Raw genomic sequence first — 14,361 nt, forward strand, 5'->3', positions numbered from 1 at the left:
CCCCCTGACAATACTTTATTTGCTTTTCTCTCACAAGCATGGCTCCAACTCTGTTCAGGCATCATCCATGGTCACCGTCTACTTCCTGGGCCAGAATGTGGATCTTTTTCAAACATGCTTGGAACAGACATAGACCTAAAATAAAATAAAAAATTAAAAAAAACAAATAATAAATAAATGAAAAAACAAACAAACAAACAAAACAAACAAAAAAAATTCAAAACATGTATAAATGTCTGCCCTTATTTCTTTTCTATGTTTCTGTGTTGACTCATAGATGACACAATCTTGTAAACCCTGATTCAGTAGCATTTTAGTAGTATTTAGAAGTATTTAGGAGTGTTTAGGAGCGTTTTTTTTTTTCTGCCGGGAAAACGCTCCGAAAACTCTAAAAAAAATCATTATTTTTCTGCTACTAAATGCTGAAACTCAAAAAATTGCTAATAGCATAATATAGTGTGCATGGATACATAGCGATAACACTATTTAGCTTCTAGGAGCAGAAAAAAAGCTAACAGCTTCTAGGAGATCCAAAAAATGCTAGTGTGCATTGAACCTTATTCTTCATCTTTTGCAAGAAAAGGTGTGGCAGATCAAATAATACAAATTGGATGTTTTTATTGTTCATTTTCTCCAGTTTATAATCTCTTATCTGTTTTTTCTAGTTTCAGATTCCACCACCTCTCCACCCCCTGGTAAGTATAATTCTCTTTCTGGAGGTTTATTCTTTTACGGTAGAACTGAGGAAATGAGGATACTATCAGGATGGGGAGTTTGTATGTGTAAAGAAAAGTAAGGTGGATCTGATCAAATACATAAAAAAGTACAGAGACAAATATCAGGGCTTTCATTGTCGTCTCCTTCAAATAATTCTTCTCGCCTGGATGTCATACTGATCCAAATAGAGAAAGAAACACACTTAAGCCCAGAACATTCCTCTACAATGCACAAGGTTTAGGCTGCTCACCTGCAAAAAACATAAAAAATAATATAAGAAATAAATTCTAGGAAAGCATGCAATCAGTGAAAACAAAATAAAGAAACAGAAAAAGAGAGCGTTTCACTGCAACCTGGAGGGGAAAAAAGATTCTCAATCAAAGGTGCGATATTTAATAGCTGCAAATGTAACTGACATCTTTCAACAGCATTCATTTGGGCTTTAAGCAGATACAAAAACAACATCATCACAGAGCAGCAAAAAGTAAAAATATTTCTATAAATCGACATACATGAAGTATAATAATAATATCTCATAACTATTAAATATTGCATGATGGATTGATGGGTTACTAATCTGCAACACATACCTTAGATCAAAAACAATGTATATAAAAATATAAAAACAATACATGGGCTTTTTAGGTTGTCAACAAAAAACACGAGATCAAGTAAATTAAAAATATTTATTAATAAATATATTGAAAAAAAATTAATTGTACTATAAAATGTATTTGTCACAAAAGCATCTTCTGTTTCAAAGTTTAGTTAAACGTCTGGGCTTCACCCCTACAATTGTCATATACTTAACACTAAATAGTTTTATTTATTTGACATTTATTTTGTTGATCTTTTTGTTTTGTGTTTGTATCCTTAATACAGTATATACCCTATATTACCAAAAGTATTGGGACACCTGCCTTTACACGCACATGAACTTTAATGGCATCCCAGTCTTAGTCCGTAGGGTTCAATATTGAGTTGCCCCACCCTTTGCAGCTATAACAGCTTCAACTCTTCTGGGAAAGCCGTCCACAAGGTTTAGGAGTGTGTCTATGGGAATGTTTGACCATTCTACCAGAAACGCATTTGTGAGGTCAGGCACTGATGTTGGACAAGAAGGCCTGGCTTACAGTCTCCACTCTAATTCATCCCCAAGGATATCTTTTGTGCTGAGGTCAAGACTCTGTGCAGGCCAGTCAAGTTCCTCCACCCCAAACTCACTCATCCATGTCTTTATGGATCTTGCTTTGTGTATGGGTCCAAATGATTTGGTGGAGGGGGATTATGGTGTGCGGTTAATTTTAAGGGGATGGGCTTGGCCCCTTAGTTCCAGTGAAGGGAACTTTTAAGGCATCAGCAAGACATTTTGGACAATTTCATGCTCCCAACTTTATGGGAACAGTTTGGGGATGGCCCCTTCCTTTTCCAACATAACTGTGCACCAGTGCACAAAGCAAGGTCCATGAAGACATAGAGGAGTGAGTTTGGGGTAGAGGAACTTGACCGGCCTGCACAGAGTCCTGACCTCAACCCAATAGAACATGTTTTGGCTGAATTAGAGTAGAGACTGCGAGCCAGGCCTTCTCATCTAACATCAGTGCCTGGCCTCACAAATGAACTTCTGGAAGAATGGTCAAACATTGCCATAGACCAGTGATGGCGATCCTTGGCACCCCAGATGTTTTGGAACTACATTTCCCATGATGCTCCACTACACTGTAAAGTGCATGAGCATCATGGGAAATGTAGTTCCAAAACATCTGGGGTGCCAAGGTTCACCATCACTTCCATAGACACACTAAACCTTGTGGACAGGCTCCCCAGCCCTCCCAGCCTTCCTAGAAACTGTTCTAGCTGCATTTAGACATGGTTTTATGACCTGGGAGATGAAGCAACTTCTCTACATGAAGCAGCATGTTTGGGATTCGAACCCAGATGCTCAGCAGACATTCTAAACTCTAAACCACAGAGCTGTCACCTATGAGATCCTCCTCCACATAAATACACATAAATACTGCATTTCTTTGGACATAGAGGTGATGGAATTACATTACTCAAGAGTTATTCTTCTTGATTTATTCTGTGATATTTGGTGGTTCTTTGTGGGTGAGTGTATAGTGATATTAGTAGTGAATAGTGATATTATCCTCAAATTTTTGGGAATTAGATTTTGATTTCTGATGTTGGTACACATATCACATTTTGGGGCTCAAATTATGATTATTTGGAAATAATAAAAAGCACAAAAAATTGTGACTCATTTTAAATTTGCATCAGCAATGGTATTGTTTTTGCTTTGTAAAGACACCTGTGTGAGTTTGGGTAAAAATTGTTGTGAGATGGAGAGCAACACGTGAAAGTGACAGAGAAAAAATATATTTTACAAAAACATCAAAACATTCCACATTCTAGTATTCTTAAAAACAAAATAGATGAGAAAAAACAAAATAGAAGCAGCAACATAATTGTGCGCAAAACACAAAAACATAAAAAATATATATAAAAAATTCATATATATAAAAAACTAAGTTAACTTCACCAACAGAGTTGTTACCTGATTAACATCTGCTTCATATTGCTGCATGTAATTAAATTCCATGTCATTAAGAGTATAACCACATGATGGCAGCACTCACATAGAGTTTTGAAGCAGGCATGTTTATATTGACGGTACTAGATATATCAATATATTTTTACACCAAAAGAATTTCTTTTGTTTAAACTATCATCTCTATCAATCATTCATCTTACTAAAGGTATAATATTATCATTATTCCATGTAGCGCCCGAATACTGAAACTCTTACACAATTCGGACTACACAAACATGGTGTTCAAACCACTTCCTGCTACTCACTATAAATGAGTTGTGGTCTCGACCAATCAGATTCCCTGAGGAAGTCACGAGGTCACGTGACGTAACACGTAGGAACTACAGCTAGCAGACACATCCAGTAGTCGACACTCTTTGACCCCGGTTGTTGACACTGTGTACCGGAAGTATCGCACCTGGTGACCTCAATAAAGCCGTTTTTTTATACTACACCATTGGAAGCCCCCTTGTTTTCCCTTCTGTCTTCTTGGCACGAGGTCCAGGATCCTGAGCCCAATCCAGTGAGGATCTACCACGGACATCGATCCATCTGAAGTCAGCCATCATCATCCGGCAACATTTGGAACAGCCATCTCCACCACCATGCAGCACTTTCTACAGGGCTTTTATTTAAGCCCCTCAAGGTAAGGGCAATGTGAGCATGAATACACGCGGATTATGCACGGATATTATCTCTGTTAATTCAAGCATGGAAGAATTTTTATGAATACCAGTACTATAGATGTCATATGTACTGAAGATTCATCTTAGCCATTGAACTTTGATTTTTCTGCCATCATTACCACCTTGTGGGGATTTTTCACGTCACTTATTTTCACTATTTCACTATTGGACTCATTTTTATATTCTATTTCTACATTTCATTTGTTGTTTATTTACTTACACTTGGTGACAGAACCTATGCTATAATACAGGTCACGCATGGGAATAAGTTTTTTATATATATGAATTTTTTATATATATTTTTTATGTTTTTGTGTTTTGCACAAAATCATTTTCATTCATTCATTGCTTTGAGGTGGTTAGGTGTACACTTTAGATTTTGCAGCAGCACACTTAAGATTTTCTCAACACACGGCAGTTTATGTGCCATTGTCTAGTAGCGCAGAGGTCCTTTCACGATTATTGTTGTAAGGAACATTTATTTCAGAGAAAGATACATTTCATTTCAACATTCAGGCCTCATGCACAATGGAAGTTAAAATAACATTATAAAAACATCAGTAGCTTTGCAGTGAGTTTTCCAATGTTTTTGCAATAGCGTTTTTTAGCGCTTATTAGCGTTTTCTTTGCGGTTTTCCGTGTTAGCGTTTTAGCGGGGGTTTCTTTTAAGAAATTTTTTTTCCCAATGGATCAAAAATGTTAAACGCTGGTGAGCAACTTTTTTGATCGTTTATTGACATTTATTAGCGTTTATCAGCGTTAGAGCATTTTTACAGCTGAAAAACGTCTCTCCGAACACATTAGTTTTGGGGTTTCTTTACTGCACAAAAACGTTACTGCCCAAAACTGCTGATAACAGTCTATGTGTGCATGAACACATGGGATAACATGATGGAGAGTTTAATGACTGTAGAAAAAAATGTCTACTTCCAAAAACAGCTCCTGTAAAAACGTCCAAAAATGTCCAGTGCGCATGAGGCCTCAAAGTATTTATTTATTGTACCATTAGAATCAATGGCTGAAACTTGCATTGGACTATAATAGCACCAATTTTCATTCTGAAAAACACATTTTAGCCAAGCGCTAATTTTGGTATTTACTATAGCGCTTGGTAAAAAACACACAAGAGCTAAAATGAGAGCTATTTGCAGGTCTGAGCATGCTCAGTTGTGTTGGCACCTAGTTGTACAAAAATGGGGAATTTATCTCTTCTCAGACTTTTAAAGATATTTCAGTGTAGAAATCACTTTTTCACACAGTTTAAAAGCAGATTATCTTTAAATAACATACCGCATACTTCAGTACCATTTAGGCAATTATATCATGCTTTAAACAATATTTCCATGTGCAAATCTCCAGGGGTACGGTGCCCCAGTTGAAGTCCACGAGGATGAAACGCGTCGGTTCTGATATGCCTGCTGAGCCACTTTTTAAGCGCTTTTTATACAGTCAGTTCTTATCCTGATCCTGTTGATGTCAGTACCTGAATGCTATTTTTACTTCATTAAATTTTGTATGAAGCGGATTCACATTATTTGGAGGATTTTTTTCATTTTCTTCCCCTGAGGGATATACACCTTATTGATCGACCAAAAGTGTATATATCAGCGTCTACCTACTTGAACAGGCGAGATTTCCAGAGTATAAGATGACGATCTGGATGGTTGGTGAGTAGTTGCTGTTACGCCTCGCCAGACCAAGATCGGGCTTTGCATCTATCTCCTCTGAGCAGCTGTCCCATGGATGTTCTTTGAGACAAGCCTATCTGACTCGCAGCCTGTGCTTAGTGAGTCCACCTCCTCTGGTAAGGGTATTCTATTCGTTATACATATCCACCAGACACCCCAGAGCCATACCACCCCAAGGTTCACTCCAGCTTCTATAGAGTAAGGAAACCCCAACGCATGGGAAAATATTGGAACTGGCTCCTTTTTTCTCAAATATTTTCAACACTAGATTTATGTACTTTATCTTGATTTTGGTGAACACTGATTTATTATTTATGGTGTGTTGACACATATGATAAGGTTTATTGGGTTGGATTTCATATCCCTTACCACGTGCTATATACAAGGATCACTCATACTGATATTTTCGGTTCACATTTTCAGATGTTTATACATTTATGATTATCAATACTTTTCTTGCACACCCTGTTGGGGAGTATATAGGTTTATTCTTTTTATATTTTGAGAAAGTCATCATTTGTATTGTTTATAGGTCTTAATAAGAAGAAACACTAGTCACAGGTGTTTAGCATCACAGTTTGAACTCATATTTATGCACTTATAAACCCACTGGGTTTGGGTTTCTTTCAGTAAAACGTTGTTATTCCAATCAGATCTCCAGACATACACTCTGGTGAATCTTTTCCCTGACAACGAACAATTTTTTAAGCGCCACATTGTTATATAAGTTTAATTTTCTCACAATCTGTCTATTGTTTATGTTGGCTGCTAGTTCCATAGAGTTGGCGCAATATTATTATATATATTCTTTGAACAGTCTATGTGTGCATGGACACATAGGATAACATGATGGAGAGTTTAATGACTGTAGAAAAAGACGTCTACTGCCAAAAACAGCTGCTGTAAAAATGTCCAAAAATGTCCAGTGTGCATGGGGCCTCAAAGTATTTATTTATTGTACCATTAGAATCAATGGCTAAAACTTGCATTGGACTATAATAGCACCGATTTTCATTCTGAAAAACACATTTTAGCCAAGCGCTAATTTTGGTATTTACTATAGCGCTTGGTAAAAAACCCACAAGAGCTAAAATGAGAGCTATTTGCAGATCTGAGCATGCTCAGTTGTGTTGGCACCTAGTTGTACAAAAATGGGGAATTTATCTCTTCTCAGACTTTTAAAGATATTTCAGTGTAGAAATCACTTTTTCACACAGTTTAAAAGCAGATTATCTTTAAATAACATTCTGCATATTTCAGTACCATTTAGGCAATTATATCATGCTCTAAACATTATTTCCATGTGCAAATCTCCAGCTTTTAGTGGAGTAAGAATTTGATCTCTATTTGGTTTCAGGGAACTATAGTAAATTCGATTTTGGGAGTATTTTCTCACCAGCACTATAGTGAATACCGTTTTGCGCTAATTAACGCTAATTCGTGGCAATTAGCGCTAATTAGCGCCACGGCGCTATAGTAAATGACCAACTAAATCTATGAAAAGATAACTTCTCCAATGCACAATATGAAATGTAGTAGGTGAGACTATCTAACATGCTTTGGTGTCAGGGTCAGGCCCTCTTCCTCAGAGCTAACTTCTATTGTCAGGAAGATCCTCAAGACATTAATAAAGGAGCACTTAGAAGAGTTTTTACTAGAAATAAGTCCCCATGAGGACTTATTTAACACAACATATTTCTTAAATGAAGCAATTTGCCATTTTTTTGCATATATTGTAACCCTGTATGTGGTAAATAAGCCGCAGTTGGTTTCAAAGTTATGTAACAAGCATACATTTGCTTTTATCAACCTATTATGCTCTTCGGCTCGGTTCCCACTTGCTGACTCCAGAGTTGTACAATTTTTCAGAGCAACTTTGGAGTCGGACTTTTGATACGACTTTGAAGTGACTTTGATAAGACTTTTACACTCTCTGGCATTGAAGCCGTGACAAAGTCAGATTTTCAGAAGTCGCAGTGACTTCAATTGGACCGTCTCTCATAGAGAAGAATGGCATTTAACAGCCAAAACTACTTGACTTGGGCCTGTCCTGCGACTTTGGGTCTTACAAGTCAGATCCCAAGTTGCACTATTGTGAACTGAGCCTTAACGTAATTTTAACGTATCAATCTTGATTGTAATAAAATGTTTACTTTTTTATGAATTGCAATGTGTGTTCCCTTTTGTGCCAGTAAAGTCCACCACAATTATGTTTTAGATTTTGAAGGTATATACGGATGTGGCATTTAAGTGGCATTATGATTGTGTTTTCCTCTCTCTTATGAATACATCCTCTCATAAGAATAATGTCAGGAAAGGAGATATAAAGCAGACCTAACATCAGATATGTTTTCCCGTGCTCAGTACTCTATCATTGTAACACTTCCAGTTATTTATTACCTCTCGCAGAGATCTCCCCCTGACAATACTTTATTTGCTTTTCTCTCACAAGCATGGCTCCAACTCTGTTCAGGCATCATCCATGGTCACCGCCTACTTCCTGGGCTAGAATGTGGATCTTTTTAAAACATGCTTGGAACAGACATAGACCTAAAATAAAAAAAAATAAATAAATAAATAAATAAATGAAAAAAAACAAACAAAAAAAATTCAAAACACGTATAAATGTCTGTCCTTATTTCTTTTCTATGTTTCTGTGTTGACTCAATCTTGTAAACCCTGATTTAGTAGCGTTTTAGTAGTATTTAGAAGTATTTAGGAATGTTTAGGAGCTTTTTTTCTGCCGGGAAAACGCTCCCAAAATTAAAAAAAAAAAAAAACATTATTTTTCTGCTACTAAATGCTGAAACTCAAAAAAATGCTTATAGCATAATATAGTGTGCATGGATACATAGAGATAACACTATTTAGCTTCTAGGAGCAGAAAAAAAGCTAACAGCTTCTAGGAGATCCAAAAAATGCTAGTGTGCATTGAACCTGATTCTTCATCTTTTGCAAGAAAAGGTGTGGCAGATCAAATAATACAAATTGGATGTTTTTATTGTTCATTTTCTCCAGTTTATAATCTCTTATCTGTTTTTTCTTGTTTCAGATTCCACCACCTCTCCACCCCCTGGTAAGTATAATTCTCTTTCTGGAGGTTTACACTTTTACGGTAGAACTGAGGAAATGAGGATACTATCAGGATGAGGAGTTTGTATTTGTAAAGAAAAGTAAGGTGGATCTGATAAAATACATAAAAAATGTACAGAGACAAATATCAGGGCTTTCATTGTCGCCACCTTCAGATAATTCTTCTCGCCTGGATGTCATACTGATCCAATTAGAGAAAGAAACACACTTAAGCCCAGAACATTCCTCAACAATGCGCAAGGTTTAGGCTGCTCACCTGCAAAAAACATAAAAAATAATATAAGAAATAAATTGTGGGAAAGCATGCAATCAGTGAAAACAAAATAGATAACAGAAAAAGAGAGCGTTTTACTGCAACCTGGAAGGAAAAAAAGATTTCCAATCAAAGGTGCGATATTTATTAACTGCAAATGTAACCAACATCTTTCACAGCATTCATAAACCCCCTTCACTTGGGCTTTAAACAGATACAAAAACAACATCAGCACAGAGCAGCAAAAAGTAAAAATATTTCTATAAATCGACATACATGAAGTATAATAATAATAATATCTCATAACTATTAAATATTGCATGATGGATTGATGGGTTATTAATCTGCAACACATACCTTAGATCAAAAACAATGTATATAAAAATATAAAAACAATACATGGGCTTTTTAGGTTGTCCACAAAAAACACAAGATCAAGTAAATTAAAAATATTTATTAATATATAGAAAAAAATTAATTGTACTATAAAATGCATTTGTCACAAAAGCATCTTCTGTTTCAAAGTTTAGTTAAACGTCTGGGCTTCACCCCTACAATTGTCATATACTTAACACTAAATAGTTTTATTTATTTGACATTTATTTTGTTGATCTTTTTGTTTTGCGTTTGTATCCTTAATACAGTATATACCCTATATTACCAAAAGTATTGGGACACCTGCCTTTACACGCTTATGAACTTCAATGGCATCCCAGTCTTAGTCCATAGGGTTCAATATTGAGTAGGCCCACCCTTTGCAGCTATAACAGCTTCAACTCTTCTGGGGCTGTCCACAAGGCTTAGGAGTGTGTCTATGGGAATGTTTGACCATTCTTCCAGAAATGTATTTGTAAGGTTAGGCACTGATGTTGGACAAGAAGGCCTGGCTTACAGTCTCCACTCTAATTCATCCCCAAGGATATCTTTTGTGCTTAGGTCAAGACTTTGTGCAGGCCAGTCAAGTTCCTCCACCCCAAACTCGCTCATCCATGTCTTTACGGATCTTGCTTTGTGTACTGGTCCAAATCATTTGGTGGAGGGGGGTTATGGTGTGGGGTTTGTTTTTCAGGGGATGGGCTTGGCCCCTTAGTTCTAGTGAAGGGAACATTTAAGGCATCAGCAAGACATTTTGGACAATTTCATGCTCCCGACTTTGTGGGAACAGTTTGGGGATGGCCCCTTCCTTTTCCAACATGACTGCGCACCAGTGCACAAAGCAAGGTCCATAAAGACATAGAGGAGTGGGTTTGGGGTAGAGGAACTTTACTGGCCTGCACAGAGTACTGACCTCAACCCGATAGAAAATGTTTTGGCTGAATTAGAGTAGAGACTGCGAGCCAGGCCTTCTCATCTAACTTCTCATCTTCTCATCTAACATCAGTGCCTGGCCTCACAAATGCACTTCTGGAAGAATGGTCAAACATTGCCATAGACCAGTGATGGAAAACCTTGGCACCCCAGATGTTTTGGAACTACATTTCCCATGATGCTCCACTACACTGAAGAGTGCATGAGCATCACGGGAAATGTAGATCCAAAACATCTGGGGTGCCAAGGTGCACTATCACTTCCATAGACACACTAAACCTTGTGGACAGGATCCCCAGCCCCCCCATCCTTCATAGAAACTGTTCTAGCTGCAAAGGGTGGGCCAAATCAAATTTTAACCCTACGGACTAAGACTGGGATTTCATTAAAGGTCATGTGTGTGCAAAGGCAGGTGTCCCAATACTTTTGGCTGGATTTACAATGGTGGTGGAACCCTCCTGCACATACTACATTTAGACATAGTTTTATGACCTGGGAGATGGGACAACTTCTCTACATGAAGAAGCATGTTTGGGATTCAAACCCAGATGCTCAGGGATGCTAAGCTGAAATTCTAACCTCTAAACCACAGAGCTGTCACCTATGAGATCCTCCTCCACATAAATACACATAAATACTGCATTTCTTTGGACATACAGGTGATGGAATTACATTACTCAAGAGTTATTCTTCTTGATTTATTCTGTGATATTTGGTGGTTCTTTGTGGGTGAGTGTAGAATAGTGATATTATCCTCACATTTTTGGGAATTACATTTTGATTTCTGATTTCGGTACACATATCACATTTTTTGGGCTCAAATTATGATTATTTGGAAATAATAAAAAGCACAAAAAATTGTGACTCATTTCAAATTTGCATCAGCAATGGTATTGTGTTTGCTTTGTAAAGACACCGGTGTGAGTTTGGGGTAAAGATTGTTGTGAGATGGAGAGCAACAAGTGAATGTGACAGAGAAAAAATATATTTTACAAAAACATCAAAACATTCCACATTCTAGTATTCTTAAAAACAAAATAGATGAGAAAAAACAAAATAGAAGTAGCAACATTGTTGCAAGAACATTTATTTCAGAGAAAGATACATTTCATTTCAACATTCAGGCCTCATGCACACTGGAAGTTAAATTACATTATAAAAAAATCAGTAGTTTTTGAGCGTTTATCGACGTTTATCAGCGTTAGAGCATTTCTACAGCTGAAAAACGTCTCTCAGAACCCATTAGTTTTGGGTTTTATTACTGCTCAAAAACGTTACTGCCCAAAACTGCTGATAACAGTCTATGTGTGCATGGACACATAGGATAACATGATGGAGAGTTTAATGACTGTAGAAAAAGACGTCTACTGCCAAAAACAGCTCCTGTTTAAAAACGTCCAGAAATCTCCGGTGTGCATGAGGCCTCAAAGTATTTATTTATTGTACCATTAGAATCAATGGCTGAAACTTGCATTGGACTATAATATTTTTTATTCAGACTATTCAGATTTTCATTCTGAAAAACACATTTTAGCCAAGCGCTAATTTTGGTATTTACTATAGCGCTTGGTAAAAAAACACACTAGAGCTAAAATGAGAGCTATTTGCAGGTCTGAGCATGCTCAGTTGTGTTGGCACCTAGTTGTACAAAAACGGGGCATTTATCTCTTCATAGACTTTTAAAGATATTTCAGTGTAGAAATCACTTTTTCACACAGTTTAAAAGCAAATTATCTTTAACCACTTTAGCCCCGGAAGGATTTACCCCCTTCCTGACCAGAGCACTTTTTGCGATTCGGCACTGCGTCGCTTTAACTGACAATTGCGCGGTCGTGCCATGTGTCTCTGAAACAAAATTGATGTCCTTCTTTTCCCACAAATAGAGCTTTCTTTTGGTGGTATTTGATTTTCTCTGCGATTTTTATTTTTTGCGCTATAAACAAAATAAGAGCGTCAATTTTGAAAAAAACGCATTATTTTTTACATTTTGCTATAGTAAATATCCCCAAAAAATATATAAAAAAACATTTTTTTTCCTCAGTTTAGGCCGATACGTATTCTTCTATATATTTTTGGTTAAAAAAATTGCAATACATTCACATGGGCAGAAAAATCAATCCCATATCTTGGAATTCATTTAACAGCATCTCATTCTGACTTATTCTCAACCAATTATCCTCCTCTATTAAGACAGATCACAAATCTAATAAAACAATGGTCGCAACTTCCTTTATCCTGGATAGGGAAGATTAATGCAATCAAAATGACTATTCTACCCAAATTGCTTTATCTATTCAGAGTCCTCCCTATTCCAATTCCTTCCTATTTTTTGAGAACAGTACAAAAAAGAGCAACTTCGTTTATATGGGGCTCTTCTAAACCACGTATACCTATACACACACTACATCTTCCCAAAAATAAAGGAGGCCTGGGATACCCTAATTTTACTAACTACTACAGAGCAGCACATTTGGCCAGTCTGTCCAAATACCATGCAAAACAGGAAATCCCATTATGGGTATTTATAGAGGCTTCAGAAAATGACCCTCTATTAATATCAAATTTATTATGGCTTGATCCTAAAGACCGCTTTAAAATTCATAATCCCATAACTAAACACTTCTTATCTCTCTGGGATAAACTAAAAACCAAATATCAGTTACAATCTCCACACAATCCTCTCCTTTCTTTTATCAGAAATCCGGCCTTTTATCCGGCATGGATCTACCCAAATTCTTTTAAAGCTTGGACAACATCAGGCATTCAGACACTAAATGACTTCATAGCATCTAAATCATTCCTTTCATTCCCATCGCTTAGAGAAAAATATGATCTACCAAACTCTGAGATATTTAGATATCTCCAAATCAAAAATTTCTATACACCATTCCTAAAGGGGGATACACCATTATCCCAATTATCCATTTTTGAATCAATCTGTACAAAAGATCCATTTGCTAAAGGTACAATTTCATCACTTTATAATCAATTATATGGAGTAGCAAATCTTAATAGACCCTCTTACGTTCAGAGGTGGGAAGAGGACCTGGGACGAACTTTAGAAGACACGGACTGGTCTAATATATGGCTCACATCTAAGTCATCTTCACCCAACATCTTGGCACTGGAGACAAATTATAAAGTCCTAACTCGCTGGTACCTTGTACCCGCTAGAGTGGCAAAATATTCACCTAATACCTCAACTCTTTGTTTTCGGGGATGCCCAGAAAAAGGCACATATTTACACATATGGTGGACGTGCCCAGTAATCCAAACCTTCTGGAAGGAAGTCTTCGTGATTGCATCTAAAATATTTTAAAAAATAATACAACCAGATCCATATTTAACTTTACTTAATCTAAAACCGGAATGGTTAACACTCTCTCAATTCAAACTTATGATCCAACTAATAACGGCTGCAAAACAAACAGTGGCCAAGGCATGGAAATCTCCTACATTGGTACTAGAAGAAACAATTCACAGAATGAATAATACAATGTCCCATGCTAAGATGGTAGCCATCGATCAAAATCAAATTCCAAAATTTGAAAAACTTTGGCATCCTTGGATAAAACAACAGTTCCTGTCAAATTTCAATGACTCTGTCCTGTTGCCATGGTAACAGATTAAATGACTTACAGAGACACCCATTCTAAGGCTTCAATGAGATCTAAAAAGAATAATAAGCTGACGAACGGGACAACCTTGTGGACCATACCTCCTACCTTTCAACCCTTTTTATTCTTTCTCTTTCCTTTTCTCCACCTTACGATTAAAGCTCATTATCAGAATTTATTTGACCTATATACACTCTACTTGTAAACAATATGTATAGTAGGTATAAATCATTTAAATACCTACAAAAGTAACTAAGGAAATGATATATATCTTTAATTTAGGTTTACGTGAACCCAATGTTTAATATTTGAAATTTCATGATATTTACCTATATAAAACCTACTGTAAAACAATTAGCTTACTTTATAGATCCTTGTAAACTTACTTTATGTATCTTTATGTATC

General features: G+C 36.6%; 1 protein-coding gene across 1 annotated transcript in view; it reads left to right on the forward strand.

Moving 5' to 3' along the window:
- Positions 1–537: 537 nt before the first annotated feature.
- LOC141147855 (uromodulin-like) overlaps positions 538–14,361 on the forward strand; it is a 124,775-nt gene continuing 110,951 nt past the window's right edge. Inside the window, exons 1-3 of the mRNA XM_073635022.1 lie at positions 538–583; positions 666–695; positions 8,737–8,760. Coding sequence (XP_073491123.1) covers positions 538–583; positions 666–695; positions 8,737–8,760 — 100 coding nt within the window. The remainder of the gene's footprint in view (positions 584–665; positions 696–8,736; positions 8,761–14,361) is intronic.

This window comes from Aquarana catesbeiana, linkage group LG06, assembly GCF_042186555.1.
Source record: "Aquarana catesbeiana isolate 2022-GZ linkage group LG06, ASM4218655v1, whole genome shotgun sequence".
In the NCBI taxonomy this organism is placed as follows: Eukaryota; Metazoa; Chordata; class Amphibia; order Anura; family Ranidae; genus Aquarana; species Aquarana catesbeiana.